Here is a 14,865-nt window from a genome sequence, read left to right as displayed (position 1 = left end):
CTGGCTGCGGGCACCCAGGGCGAATCCCCCGAAGCAGAGCTGCTCCACGGCTCGGATCCGTCACCCTGAGGCAGCAAAACGTGTCCTCCTGAGAGCGCTGAGGTGCTGCTGAGGATCCCCGAGGCCACCAGCCTCTGCCTTCACACCCCAGCCGGCAGGAACCCATGCATGTCCTTACTTAGAACATCGATTTTCTTTTTTCTCATTAGCGCCTGTTTGGTGGCAGGCTCTGGCCGGAAAACGACCCGCATTCAGATGCAAATGTGCCACACCAGCATTCCCAAACGGTCGTCGTTACTCCAATAAAATTACCTTAATGAGCCGTGAGAACAAAGGGCGGCGGTGGGCGCACAGCTGCGTGCTCACAGCCACCGGGAAACACGCGGGCACTGATGGCACCCACCGCTCCATCAGCCCTCCTCTGCACCCAGACCTTTCTTCAGGCCCCGGATTTGGTCTGAACTCATCGCTGGGTCCAACCTGTTGATGGAGCTGCAATGTCCTCACTTGTGGAGGTGGGGCCCAGCTCAGCTCCCAGCCCTCAGATGCGCTGGTTTATGGCTGCTCGTCCCCTGTCAGGATGCAGCCCTTTTCTCTCAAGCTGAACCAGCTGAAATGCGCTGCCTAGTTTTTAATTAATCTCACCTGACTGGATAACTTTAGACCTAAACAGCCCGGGATGACTTCACGTTTCATCCCAGATACGTTTCCTTCAAGGAAAATGTAATTAACATAAATTAAAAGCATCCAGCAGAATCAAGAAGTGAGGCCCTGAATGCCGTGGTGCCTCAGGGGGAGGCAAAGGCTGCAGGGATGGGGAGAGCAGAACGCTGGCACAGAGCACTGGAACGCAGCAGCAGCTCAGCCTGACTGCCACGTCGCCACCATCACCTGTGCCCCCAGTGCTGCATCCCAGGTAGCAGCTGGAGAGCTGTTAACCCTCTGCCTCTGACATTTTGTGCACCCAAAAGCTGGTGAGGATCTCTCCTTGTGGGAAGGTTGAAAGTGAAATGGGACAGAAAGTCTTGAGTCCAGGGGAAAGGCACCGCAGGCAGAGCAGGAAGGTTAGTAAGGAGCTGGAGAGAAGGCATTTACAGACAGCTGAGGAGAAACGAGAAGCAGATCAGCAAGCAGCACAGCCGAAGTTTGGTTCTGCCTTCTGGTCACCATTGGGAGCTTCTGAAGAGTGGAGGTCGCTGACAAACCAAGCCTGGAAGATCTCCCTGCTCTCCCTGCTCACACGTGGGCCACAAGCTCACAGCACGGCCCCCATCCTGCCGTCCTGCCCAGCTCAGCACCAGCTCCACGGCAGCAGAGGGTGCACCAGAACAAGCACATCCCAGCTGACCCCTGTGCTGAGGGTTGTGGGAGCTTCTGGGGATTCTTGGAGAGAAAAACTGGGAAACAGTTCCTCCTCTGTCATGGAGATGGGGCACAAAGCAAGGAGCCGCTGCAGCCAGAGGTGAAGGTTTATTCTGTCCCCTAGGGAAATTACTTCTGGGAGCAGCTCCTACTTTCGGGCTCTTGGACACAAACATCTCTCACGCCCTGAGCAATTTCCCAGCCTCCTTCCATGGGAGGCAGAGAGACTTGAAAGTGACGGCCATCAAGACCTGAAGATGCTCCACCAGAGCTGGTCGGGGACTTGCTGAGTTTAGGATCTACTTCAAATACCAGTGGCAACCACCACTACCATTGCCATAAGGCAGTGAGGTTCCACAAGATCCGAGGTGCAGCCAGCCTTGTCAGAGAGGAAGAAGGATGACTGGAACACCTCTGGCCCTCTGCAGCATCCTGCAAACCCCACTGGTCAAGAGAGGAAGCCCTGGGAGCCACAGACAGCAGTGGAAGCTTGGTGCCCTCTGGAGAGTTTGAGCAGAGAGAGGAAAACCTGAGGCTGGGCCCAGGGCTCTCCTGGTGCTCCAAAAGCAAACTGAGGCGCACTGCGGCCATGGACCCGGCTCACAAACCATGCCTGGCAAATATCACCCATGAATCGTGGCTCTGAGCTGCCCACAAAACAAGACAGAAAGACTCGGGCTCCACCTGTTCCCGGGCACCTCCACCAGTCTACGTGTCAGAGGAACCCAGCCTCACTGTAAGGAGGTCCCAGCTCTGTCCTGTCGCCCCTTCCAGGAGGAAAAAGCACGCGGGCTGCGCTGCCAACTGAGAAACTGGAACAAACCCCAGGTGCCAGGAAGCTCACACAGATACAGGGACCTGTCAGCAGTCTCCCAGCCCAGGTATGGAGTTGCCCCACAGCCAGGAGGGCAGCCTCCCCCCCCCGCCCCCCGGTGATACTCACAGCCTGCGCATAGGCGCTGTATGGGCTGAACGGCAAGGTGAGAGATGGAGTGAATATCCCCAGCTGCCCCACCATTTGCTGCATACGACGGAGGGTCCTCTCCTTATCTGTGTCAGCAAACTTCACCACTAGACTGGAGGAAGCGCCCTAGGCACAGAGAGAGGAGACAGAGAGAGGAGGCCGGGGGGAGGAGGCCAGGGGCAGGCAGAGTCAGCAGTCAGGCAAGGTGGGATGGGGCAGAGCAGGCAGCAGAGAGGAAGAGGTGCAGAAGAGCAAATATTGGAGTGAAAGTGCTCAGCAGCTGCCTGGAACCTGGGCCATGCCCTTCCCGTCCGTCCGTCCGTCCATCCATCCATCCATCCATTCATCCATCCATCCATCCATCCATCCATCCATCCATCCATCCATCCATCCATCCATTCACCCACGTCCCACCCTTCCCCTCACACAACTGCACACACCTCTGGCTGCGTTCACCACAGGCAGCCCCAGCCCAGCAGGCTGTGGGACTGCAAAAGATAACACCACAGCTTGCAGTGAGAGGGCACAGCTGTGGTTACACAGCCCCACATCACGCATGGGGCATTCCCACCTACCCCAGCACGGCCCAGAGGCCCCTCCACCACCTAAAGAGAAGGACAGGGAGCGTGCCACTGGAGCCCTGACTGCTGCTCTGCTCTCAGCAGGCACACAGACTCACAGCCTGGTCCCTGGCTCTCCTTTTTCAGCCTTTTATCTAGATAAAAGTGCTGCTGCCACTACCGGTCTGGGCAAACTGACACACACCAGCCTAGGAGACAGGATGGTCCCCAAGGACAAGAGCACGGATGTGTGCATGTGCCCCCTGTCCTCACAGCTGTACCGAGCTGGAAACTGTGGTCGTGGGCAGTGAGGGAGTTCGCTCTGGGGGAGAGAATTAGGAAAGGGGAGGGAGGTACCCTGGCCTCATACTCACGGGCATTGTCTGGCTGCCGTGGAGTGCGTGGATTGCTGCCTGAGCCTCTGTGTGAGATGAGAACTTTACAAAAGCACAGCCTGGAAAGGGACAGAGAGCACAGGAGACGCAGTGATGGGACCGCCGTGGTGTGGTCACATCTCACGCAGGGCAAAGGAGAGCAGAACAGAAGGGATGGCTCGCCCCAAGCACTCTATTCTGGACAAGCAGGAAGGTTCTCACACTGTTCTTTCAGCGACGTCACACCTCCTCATCTGCCCCTCATCACCTCCTCCCTACATTCTCTATGTGCTCCGAGTTGCGCCTACAAATGTTTCCAACTGCAGCCCCGACCTGAGCTCACTGATGATCCCAGCAGCTCCTTTCTGCTCTCTGTCCCCGTCCTTGCACCTAACTGTGCCCATCCTCCCCAGCCTTCCCCTCCCTGCTATGCGTTCCCACGAGGCAGGCGAGCACTACCTGAAGAGCAGGGAGAAAGGGCACGACACAGAGGGGTTCACACCTTTGCTGTTCCCATCAGGTCCACGCAGCACCGTACATTCATCAATGACCCCAAATGGTTCAAAGAGCCGAAGCACGTCATCCTCAGACTGCTGCTTATTTAACATGCCCACAAAGAGCTTCCTGTCCCCTAGGGGCAAACACAGAAACATCAACCTTCTATGAGGGACACAGTCTAAAGTAGGAGGATAGGGACACGTATGCACAGAACAGCTTCGTGTTGAAAACATGCCCGGAATGGCAACGATTTGCTGTTGGCTGAAATGCTTTTATGGCTGAGGGACCCTCCTGAGCTGCACACACAGCAAAGGGCTCTGCGGTGTCCCTTCTCCTGGTCAGCAAGGGCAGCAATTCCCTGCTCGTCATTATTGTTCTTTCCTTTGGATAATCCAGTGCAAATGGGAATAGCAAAACCTTCCTGGGCAATTATAGCCCTCCTGAGCAATACATCCAGTCCGAGGGGCACCTCAGGACACAGTGCAGACCATCACAGGCAGCGTGGATCAACTGCTGCACCTTTGGCTTCTCTGCTTCCATTTCCCTCCGCCAACATTGCTATTTCCACTGCTGCTACGCAACCAAGCAGCACCACTTGGATGCGCCCTTCCCTGCCCCATCCGTCAGCCCACACAAACACAGCAGCATCCTCCCAGACTGACTGGGGGTGGTTGTGTCACCAGTGAACGCTCCCCCAGCGCCACACGTGGGGAGAGGTGACCCGAGGCGGGGTGCTGGATGAGGGCTGGGAGGATTCCTCATTGCGACGGGAGCGGAGGGGCCGGCTTCAAACAAAACCAATGCAACGTGACGCACGTCGCAGCAAACAGCGAGGAAGCTGCAGTCTGTTGGAGTGCAGTGACCTGAAAAACAACAGGTCTGGGAGCGACAGCGCGGGCTGCAGGGCTGTGCTGTGTGCAGATGAATAGATGACACCCGGCACGCTCACACGGCCCCAGCTCCGAGGCACACGAGCGCGCTGCCTTCCCACTGCTCTGCCATGAGAACGTGGGCAAGCTGTGTGCACGTGCCACGTTTCCCCTGCAGAAAAAGCAAGGCAGAGAACAGAGCGTGTGCCACACGGCTGCACCAGCACTGAGGCAGCATCTGCCCCCAGCCAAGGCTTGGATGAATGGTTCTGCTTTGGGCTGATGACTCATTTGGGAAAGATCCACCGAGACACCGCCGGCTTGCCTCAGTCCTTGCGGTTTCGCTGCAGGTCTTCTGTTGTTTGGGAGGGTTTGCTAACAGAGCCTTTTGGAAGCCTGGTTTTTATTGGTGAATGTCAGCTTTTCTTGCTTGAATTTGGAAGAAAAAAAAACGTTTCCAGCTTCTCTGCCTATGCAGAACAGCTTAGAACCGTGCTGCCCTGCAGAGTCGAGCTCTAAAGGCAAAAAAACCCCACACCTATTGGTTCTCAATCTCTTCTGAATGCTCAGAATGGGGTGAAATCACTGACAATGCAAGAAAAGGCTTCTTTCTTTTTTTTCCCCAGTTCATTTCATTTCAAGCAGCCCCGCTCCCAAGATGGCACACAGGGAAAGAATCCAGAGCTGTCGGGGCAGCCCGTAGCCGTGAGCCATCGCCACAGTCCTGAAACCCACAGCCTTCACCCGATGGCTGCTGCCACCACTCCCAAGGACAGATCCCACATCGGCTGTCGTCCTCGAGCCACGGTGGGTCACAGCTCCAAAAGGACTCCCCTCCTGGTAACAGCACACCCCCCTCCACTCATTTGTCCTCCGTTTCTCTCCAGATCTTGTTTTTCACCTTCTGATTGGCAATTTCCCCATACTGTCCAGCAAGCAGGAGAATTGTCTCTGATCCTTGGCTGTTGAGTTCCCATGGAAACATGCTCTGGGCGCAGGCAGGCAGATGGGAGGAGGGAGAGTGCAGAGCAGGTCGGGATGAAGATACCATGGGAACAGCCAGGGGCTGAAGGCTGCAGCCACGAGGGGGGGAGCACACGGCCCTGCAGAGGGAGGGAACCGGGCCAGCAGCCCCCAGCAGCAGGACTGGGGCAGGGGAGGCAGCTGTGGATGGGGTGGGACCCACTGAAGGCAGGTAGGGTCCTCCCTGGGTAGGCAGGGGGGTTTTCTTGCCTCTAACACAGCGCTGATGGGCTCGGGCCAGCTGTCGTATCGACTTGGCACAGCACAGAAACGCAGACAAACGTAGACTGCTCTGCCCCTTCAGCCCATCTCTTGCTGGTCCTCCTGGGCTCACATCACAGGCAGAAGGAGGGAAGAGCTGACACAGCCTGCGCTGGGATGACAGGTCCTCTGAACTCATGCGGGCAGCATCTTCTTCCTAGCAAACCCCTTCTGCAGGGTGCAGTAACCCCCAGCATCCAGCTATCCCCACACCGTGCCAGGGTTGCTCTGGCACAAGGCTTCACATCCCTTACACCAGGAGACAAATGATGGTGCTCTGACTTAATCCAGGATGCTTAATTTGTGAGGCGTGAGCCCCTGCAGAGGTTCCTTCCCTGGGTAATGCAGATCAGGGCTCCACTGATGTTCCCTTGTCTGAGCAGCTCTGCCCTGCCCAAGTCTTCCTCTTACCTCCTGTCAGTGTGGGGTCACTGCTACAGGGAATGGCTCTTTCCAGATCTGCAAATGTGTTTGGCCACATCTCTGGTAAGAAGGAGAACTGCAAGAGGAACCTTTGGAGACAACAACCTGAGTCAGACAAATCCAGGGTGCTGTCCTGATGCTGCTTCCACTGCTGGGAAAATTCCAGTCTGTGGTGGATCCTGTGGGGACCACTGGTTTGTGAGCTCTGCAATGAGGCTGGAAGGAAGAAAGGTGTTCAGAGCCTCCCAGCTGTTCTCATGGCTTCCCAGAGAAAAGTGCAGCCTCCGATAAGAAGAAATGCAGGAGCCAAAGCCTGGCTCCACTCTGCTGCTGGGAGGCAGAGCTGATGCCCTGATATTTGCAGCCATTGCAGATCGTGGCCCTGCCTCCAAAGCGAGGTCCTGCCTGCTCTGCTCCCCACCATGAGCTCTTTTTGCTCTGCTCTCTCCCCTCTCCAGCTGCAGAACAACCACAGCTCTGACACTTCCAGGGAAAAATGAATGTTTGCAATATAAATATTGTGAAGCAGAGGAGAAGAAAGAAGGGACGGGGAGTGAACTCCTCTCCTCAGATTTCATGGGTGCTGCGTGGGCTCGAGGCTGAAATTCCCACTTGGGAGAAGAGCAATCCCTGAATCCCTGCAGAGAGGGGGAGAAAGGGCAAACTTTGCTCAGAAAATACTTCCCTCCCTTCCCCTCCCCCCCAAAGCGAAACAGAATGGAAACAGAAAATGCCTTTTTGGGTGAGAAACCAGCGGTGCTGACAAAAAGGGTGATTTTCTTCTTTGGTGCCTTTTTCCTTGAGAGACAAAAAAAAATGCTACTCTTGCACCGATTTTGCAGGAGAGGGAAATGATCCTTCTCAGAATGGTGAAATAGGAGCACGTTCAAAGCTGATGGATGCCTTGTGCACAGCTCTGCTGGGGGTGGAAGCCTCCCAGGGCACCTCGGGGTGAACGCTGCCGTGATGCAATGAGAGCAATTAATTCAAGAGCCACTGTGGGATCTTCTGTTCTTCTTTGGGAATGAAGCCCACCTTTCTGTGGGAAAAGCAAAACCACCATCATGGGGCTGAGATTCTCACCACGCTGTGCATCTCAGTCCCTTACGAATAGCACTGGAAACCATTGACCTATTTTGCTCCATATGAAAGCACCAGAGATGTCAAATTCCAACTCATCCTGGGATAGCAGGCAGCTGTGTTTGTATGAGAAGCTGTGCTGCTTCTCCAGTGAGGCATATCTCACAGGTGGAATGGCTGGGAAGGCAATGGGAACACAAAGGAGCAGATCTCAGTCCAAGCCAGGTGTTGAATCCCCCAGGAAAACAGCAAAACCACAGATTCTATTTGAAAAACAAGAAAGATCTGACTTGATAAACTTCCTGTTTTTTAAAGGAGGGTCACGCAAACAGAAACACACACGTCTGTGAAAAAAGGTAGCACAAAGTATATCTCTTGTTTCTGCTGGGGCAACAGGCAGAATTGCTTGGAAATGATCAACTGCTTGGAAACAACCCCCGAAAATCCCAAACAAAAGTCTTCTGAATCTAAACGCAGCACGCAGGACACGCTGCCCTGCAGGAACAAACAGCCTCACACAGATCCTCCCCACCAGCAAACTGCTTTCACAGGCAGCACACGGAGAGGCAGATGCAGGAATGGAAGAAGGGGAAAAGCAATGTACCAGGAAGACAAGGAAAAGCAGCAAAACATCCATAAATCTGGACAGGGCGGGAGCTGCAAACCCTCTCCATGCAGAGGAAGAGCCTGAGCTGCTGTAAGCTCCCCATTAATTTCAGAAATGCTCTCCTGTTCTCAGGCTTCCAGCTCTGAACTGCTCATTAGGTGCAGCTCTCAGCGAGCTGCTTCCCCGCAGGCTGCAGCTCCTCCATCTCAGCCTTAAACCCGGGCTCCTTCTCCTCCAGAAGTGCCTCCCCACCACGCACTGTTTTCTGCGTTAGCATTTGGGGCCTGAGAGCAGAGGGGCCCAGCCGGCCCAGCAGCCACAGGTGAGCTGCAGGCACAGGGATCAGCTACCAGGATCAGCCACCCCAAATCCGTGCCACATACAGCCAACCATTCACACAGACTGCGGGGAGGGGGAGGTCGGGTCAGGGCTCTGCACCTCTCCGCTCCACCTCCCAGCCACAAAGCCACCACGGGAGGAACAAGGAGAGATGACAACTACCTCCACGGCTCTCGCTGTCTGCAGGTTTCACCTGGATGGGACGTGCCATCTGCAATGAGAAAAGAGACACAGAGGGTTAGAGCACGGCCCAGTGCCTGGCACACAGCGCTGATGGCACCGGGTGCCCCTTTCTGCCTGCTGTGCGGGGCAGGAGAGCAGCAGAAGGGAATTGAGGCACTGTGTGGCAACCCAGGAGAAGGGACCGTGCGGGTTTCAGAGTTCTGCAAAGGAAACCAGGATCCCCTGGAAATACCCTGTGTGCACAAACTTCTGCTTCCTCCAGACAGAAGGCAGAATGTCTCTGAACGTGACCAGCAGTGCAGCAAGCAGGCAGGTTGCATTTCTCCCTGCCCAGTCCCCCTGCAGTCGGAGCATGCTCTGTGCTCCAGGGAGGCTCTAAGAAGGGCAGTGCTGCTCTCCAGCAATGCCTCCTTACTGCACTGTTTGAAAGAGACAAAACATCCTTGGCTGTGATTGTGAAGAGCTGCTTACCTCTCCTGCACTCATCAGCAATGATTCGACCAGCAGCACCAGCCAGAGCTCAGCCCACAGGACATGAGCACTCTCCAGGTAAGACAGACAGCTGTACCTGGATTAAGCAACCCACAGCTTTCACTGGCTGATTTGCAAACCATTTATCAGTTGGATGGTACAGCACTGGTGTGTCCAAAAAGGGAAGAGAAAACACAGCTTCCTCCCTACGCTAGCAGGATCCAGCTGAGCCAGAACGGCGTCTGAGCACTGCTGTACGAGGCAGGTGTCCCCACAGCACATCTCACTCCAGTCTCACAGCATCATTCACAGAGGCTGACAATGACTTGAAGCAGTGACATTCACAGCACAAAACCCACCAGGAATATTGCAGGTCAGACCCACAGGTGAATTGCAGGCCAAGCAATGCTCTTAGGAGACAAAATGGAGAACAAAATCAGGCCTTAAAAGTCACAAACTGAAACGTGTTTAGAAGCCAGCATGCAAAATACACACTGCTGTCACAGCAGGGACTGAGCCAGGCTGGTTAGAAAACCAGAGCAGAGCCCGTATTCACAGCAGCCAGAGGAAATTGCTGGGTAATCCAGCTGCTAACAGGACAGAGGGGCCAGCCAGCAGGCCAAGCTGATGGCTGAGCATGGCGGAGAACCTGTGGCAGCCCAGGGCCACGACCTGGCTTGCACAGACTGGTGGATCTCAAGCAGGATGAAGCCAAAGCTGGGAGCATCCCTGGGTTGCACTCTGTGCCTCCAGAAGTGAGGTGGGGCTGCAGAAGCTGGCCGGCAGCACCCCAAAGAAAGGCCTCTTTGGGAGGCAGCAGTGCTGGCTTCAAGCCTCTCTGCCAGGACTTGCTGTGTCATTCAGGCAAAAGGGAGAGGCCAAGGATCTCTTTCCTGCTCTGGATCAACTGCACAGCTTTACAGAGCTCCCAACGTCCTGCTGTGCTGCCAGGTGGCCCCAGCATGTGCAGCACTGGCACTCAGCAGCCTCAGAGCTGCAGCCGAGGACCCGGCATCTCCTTCAGCCCCTGAGCTCCTGGGATGCAGGGCAGGGTTCAGGAGGAGGCAGTGAGGTTTTGCTTCAGAAAGCCCCAGATCTGCTGGCTGAGATGCGGCAGCTCCTGCAGTCTCTGGTCATAAGGCTGGGAGAGGGCAGGCAGCCCAGATGTGTGCCTGGAAGAGGGGATCTGTGCAGAGCCAGGAGGAGTGGCTGCCCACCTCCCTCCCTGCCTCTCCCGCAGCACAGAGAAATAGCTTTGTCTCTACCCAGGAAGCAAAACCAGGATTAAGCTAAACAGATGGGGAGGGAGATGGAGGGGCAGGCTCGGATCTCATCTCCTATGTGGAGCAAATTCATTGGGGGGCAGGGAGGGAGGAAGGGATGCTGCTGAAGCCAAGAGCATCACCCCCCCCCGGGTACAGAGGCACCCAGGGATGCTGGGGCTGACAGCCTAGGGCAAGGAGCCAAAAGCACAGGGAGGGGGGGGGTGAAAAAGGGGGCTCGGTACCTGGGGACAGCTCACCGTCCCCTCCCCCAGAAGGGCTGTCACTCCAGTTCCAAGCACCTTGGGGAAAGGAGGTGTCGTCATGGAAACGGTTATTCACCGCATGGAACCTGACATTTGTGGTTGCCATGGAAACCAGCTCTTGGGGGCATTCCCTCTGCTTTGCAGAAAAGAGACATTTTGGTACGATCTCCGGGGAGGGGCCCCCTCCGTCCATCTGTCCACCCCTTCCCCCTCCCCAGAGCCTGCAAGGCCCCAGCGGGGTGAGCCCACAGCACGGCCACGGCCGCAGGACTGCAGAGGTGCCAGCACCGATGCCAGAGCAGCAGCACGGGTCAGCAGCGGTGCCAGCAATGGCTGGCTGCTGCAAGCTGAGGCGTCCCGGGGGGCGGCCAGCTCTGCACCCCATGGCTGCTGCCATAGCTTTTCCCCCGACTGCCTGACGGCCCCGCAGCTGAGCTTGGGGTCTCGCCAAGCCCACGGCCAAGGGATGCACGCTGCCCGCTCACTGAGCTCCGGTCCTCTTCTGCCCCAAAAGAGGTGGGGAAAGAGGAGAAAATGAGACGTGAGGAATCGGTCCAGATGCTGAGGCTGGGAGGAGAGCAGCGGGATTCTGTGTGCGCTGCTGTGTCCCGAAATGAGAGAGCGCCCAGCCGAGGGGGAGGCAGGCACGGCCCTGGCGGCAGAGAACCGCATGCATGAGGTTTCCACGAGCAGGAGCTTGGCTTTAATCCTTCCAAGTCCCACGCTGCCATTGAAGATGAACAAAATTTCAAAGGCCTCTCAAGCAGAGATGTGAGCCTGCAAACACAAAGGGAGCCCACAGCTGCTTTAACTCCTCACCAGAGGCCTTGGAAGTGCCTCTGTGGTGAATAAAAATCGTACACGGGTCTTGGCAAAGAGCTCTGTGCCCAATAGGAACGGGACAGAAAAGGACGGGGAATAGGAATGCACAGAAAGGATGGGCAGAGATCACCTCTTCCACGTGAGAAAGGCATTCAGAGGCAGGATGGTGGGCAGGTCGTGCTTCCAGACCAAACAGCCACACTCCGGAGGTGGGCATTCCTTCATTCCTTCATCCTCTGCTCACCACCTCAGGCTGCACAGCTCTCAGGGACACCTGAGCCCACAACAGCCGCGTTTGTATGGGCCCAGAATCGCAGCCAGAGGCAGCACACGCGTGCCTTGGATCCCGAATGGCAGAAATGCATGTGCACAGCCCGCAAACATACATGAACACACGTGTGCTGCACAGGACAAAGAAATGATTCACGAGGCTGCGCCCGCCTCACAAGCCGAGCTTAATTTTTCCTCGTTAAATTATTTAGCTGGGCATTAAAATTTAACCTATTTGTTCATTTCTGAAGAATACCACGGCCACATTTTGCACACGCCAGCAGACCCACGTAGGCCAGATGCCCAGCCCTCAGCCCAAAGCTTCTCTCCCTGCTCTGCTCCCCAAACCCACGTGTGCAGCAATGCCTGCAGCTCAGCAACCCGGCAGCCACGTTTGCCAGGAGGAGCAGTGAGTTCTTCCTTTTGCTATTCCAGCTTTCAGGCTGCAGATAGAGAGAGTCAGCCCCCATGGACGACAGGGCAAGCCTCTCTATTAATTAGGAGTTCAGTTATGTAGAATAGCCCCCCCAGGTACCATGCAGGGGAACCTCGCAGTGTTAAGTGGGTCAGAGGCAGAGCGCATTAAACACATGATGCAGGCTGGCTCCTCTGGGACTTCAGGAACCAAAAGGCATCCAAGGCCATTGGCAGAATGAGGTCCTGGGATTTCAGGCTTTGTAGGTTGTGGGCTGGACCTCTGCTGGCCACTTAAAGATGTCCTGCACGATGACTGGAATCAATTCTAGCTGTGCAGCCAAAGTTAAACGCCGGTTTGCTCATTTGAACTCAGCACCTGGTGCGGAATACAGTGGGCTGGTGCCCAAACCTCCTGCTTGCTCTTTGCCTGGTGTGCTGGTGCACCTCAGCCCTATTCAGAAGGATCTGCCTTCACGAGGAAAGGGAAGTGGTCTCACACAGCAATGAGCAACGTTAGCAACGAGCAGCACTCCAGCACAGCTCTAAGAGCTGCTGAAGAATTCAGTCCAATTAATCCCCATCCAATGCCATGCAGAAGGAGACGAGGATAATAATGAGAGCTGTGCTCCAGGTGGAAGAATCCGAGGGAGACGATGTTGGAGGTCGCGCACAAAGTCCAGAGCCCAAACCACGCAGCTCCTGCCCACACAGCAGTGGCCTTCTGTTTCCAACACGAACAAGATTGCTGGAGAGCTTTCACCTCACTTTGTGTCACAAGCAGAGCTGAGGAGCTCATCCCACGGGTTTCTCTGGGAGGTACTTTTCCCCCAGCACAGAGCAGAGGAGCTCCCTCCCCTTTCCTTCCAAAGCTGAGTGCACACAGGACTCAGCAAGCAGCCACTGGAGAGCATGGCCACGATACACCTGCACTGACTGCTCTGTGCTCCTCCTCCCTTAACAGTCAGCTCTCCTTGTCCCCCCTCCAGCTAGCACTGCTCTGGGAGCAAGGCAAGAAGCTTATTGCTGTGACTCAAAGGCTTTGCATCGTCTTGATAGCCCTGCAGAAGTGACAGCACCATTACTGTGCGTTAGCATCAGACAAGCAGCAGGAAGGTCAGCTCAGTGTAGCACAGACAGCCCTGCCACGTGCGTGGCTTTGGCAGGCACACATCATCAGGTCAGGCTCCTGGGATCCACGGCCAGGCTGCTCTCATGGGGCTCCTTCCCTGACGTCTCAGAGCACCAAAGAGGACACTGGATGATGTTCCCCATTGCTCTGATCTCCTCTTGTTATTTGAGCCCAGTGCCAAAGGGGCTTTAAGGTGAGAAAAGGGAGATGCCAAATGCTTCACATCTTTTTTTCTACAGGTGTTAGGGCACCAAGTGCATCCCTGGGAGCTAAAGGAAGAAAACTGCATCTCTTCAGCAGGGAAGGCAGGGTTATCAATCATAACCTACCAAAGGCACCCAGCCAGGATGGTGACGCTGGTGAATTATTCTGTAAGAAACTCAGAGATGCCCCCAGATCAGCTGCCCTTATCCTCACGGGTGACCTCAGCCTGGCAGATGTTAAATAAGAACAGCACATTGCTGACACACAGCAGTGATGGTCCTGGGACCCCTGGAGCTCTGAGCTGCAAGGCTGTGCCTGTGGGAATGTCAAACCCCCAGCCAACTCCCAACCTGTGCAGGATTTGCTGCTCCAGATGGATGCATGCAAGTCTACAAGGCCTGATGGGATCCATCCCACAGTACTCAAAGAGCTGCCTGGTGTCATTGCAAGACCTCTCTCAATTATTTTTCAACAGTCTGGGGCATCTGAAGAGGTTCCAGTCAAGTGGAAGCTGCCAAACTTTGTCCCAGTTTTCAAGAAGGAAGACCCTGGTAATTGCAGGTCTGTCAGCCTCGATTCAGTGCCTGACAGAATTACAGAGATCCACTCTGGGAGTTACTGAGAAATACTTGAAAGACAACGTGGTCACTGGTCGTCGCCAAGAGGGGGTTCAAGAGGCAGGTTCATCTGTTTAGCTGACTTAATTTAGCTTTATGACAAGGTTACCCATGTTGTTGACCAGTCAATGTCATCGTTTTAGACTGCAGCAAAGCTTGTAATGCAGTTCCTCACGGCACGCTTCTATACCAAATGCCCAGCATCCAGCTACATCAACACACAATTCAGTGGGTGAACAACTGGCTGACGGGTTCAAAATGTTCAGGTAACTGGGATTGCAGCAGGCCGGCAGATTCAATCAGTGGGATTCTGCTTGGCTCCATTTTAGGGGCTGAGGGAGCAGCTCCTGAGCCCCCTGCCCCTCATCTTCAGGCAGCACCTCCTTCCTTCACACCTGGGGGGCTCTGCCAGAGGCACCGCTGCCCAGCAGCAGGGCAGGGGGCTTTCTGAAACATTCTACAGGAGCCTGGTGCTGCTCCTGGCTGCCGAGGGTGAGGGAGCAGCAGGTGGGCCTTAGAGGGGAGGTGAAGGCAACGTCTGAATGGGATGAGAAGGGAAAGGTTCAACCTGCTTTCTCAGAGCTTCCTGTTCCAGGACTTCTCCACTTCTCAGACAAGATGTGAATGCCCCGTGCCTGGAGGTGCTCGAGGCCAGGCTGGATGAGGCCCTGCACAACCTGGTCCAGTGCCTGCGTTAGTGCTTGGCAATCCTGCCTGTGAAGGTGGGCTGGAATTATTTGATCTTACAGGTGCCTTCCAACCCAAGCCATCCCATGACTCCACACACCTTCATTCAAGAGTGCCCTCTCTCCCCTCACCGTGCTCTACCTCTCCTATAGCAAAAGAATGTTCCTACCTCTTCTT

At 55.4% G+C, this 14,865-nt stretch overlaps 1 protein-coding gene across 5 annotated transcripts in view; it reads right to left on the bottom strand.

Annotated features, from left to right (window-relative positions):
• CELF5 (CUGBP Elav-like family member 5) overlaps window positions 1–14,865 on the bottom strand; it is a 34,726-nt gene that overhangs the window by 4,361 nt on the left and 15,500 nt on the right. For 3 of the 5 annotated variants that reach the window (XR_008210923.1, XM_052702636.1, XM_052702633.1), the window contains 4 exons: window positions 8,520–8,571; window positions 3,763–3,891; window positions 3,261–3,340; window positions 2,306–2,452 (listed from right to left, as the gene is read on the bottom strand). Coding sequence is in view for 4 of the 5 variants with exons in the window: in XM_052702636.1 (XP_052558596.1) it covers window positions 2,306–2,452; window positions 3,261–3,340; window positions 3,763–3,891; window positions 8,520–8,571 (408 nt within the window). In the remaining variant the exon portion in view is untranslated. The remainder of the gene's footprint in view (window positions 1–2,305; window positions 2,453–3,260; window positions 3,341–3,762; window positions 3,892–8,519; window positions 8,572–14,865) is intronic. The other 2 variants (XM_052702634.1, XM_052702635.1) reach the window with 2 other exon arrangements.

Source organism: Tympanuchus pallidicinctus, unplaced genomic scaffold, assembly GCF_026119805.1.
Source record: "Tympanuchus pallidicinctus isolate F22 unplaced genomic scaffold, pur_lepc_1.0 scaffold46, whole genome shotgun sequence".
In the NCBI taxonomy this organism is placed as follows: domain Eukaryota; kingdom Metazoa; phylum Chordata; class Aves; order Galliformes; family Phasianidae; genus Tympanuchus; species Tympanuchus pallidicinctus.
This window is presented reverse-complemented; position numbering and strand designations above follow the sequence as displayed.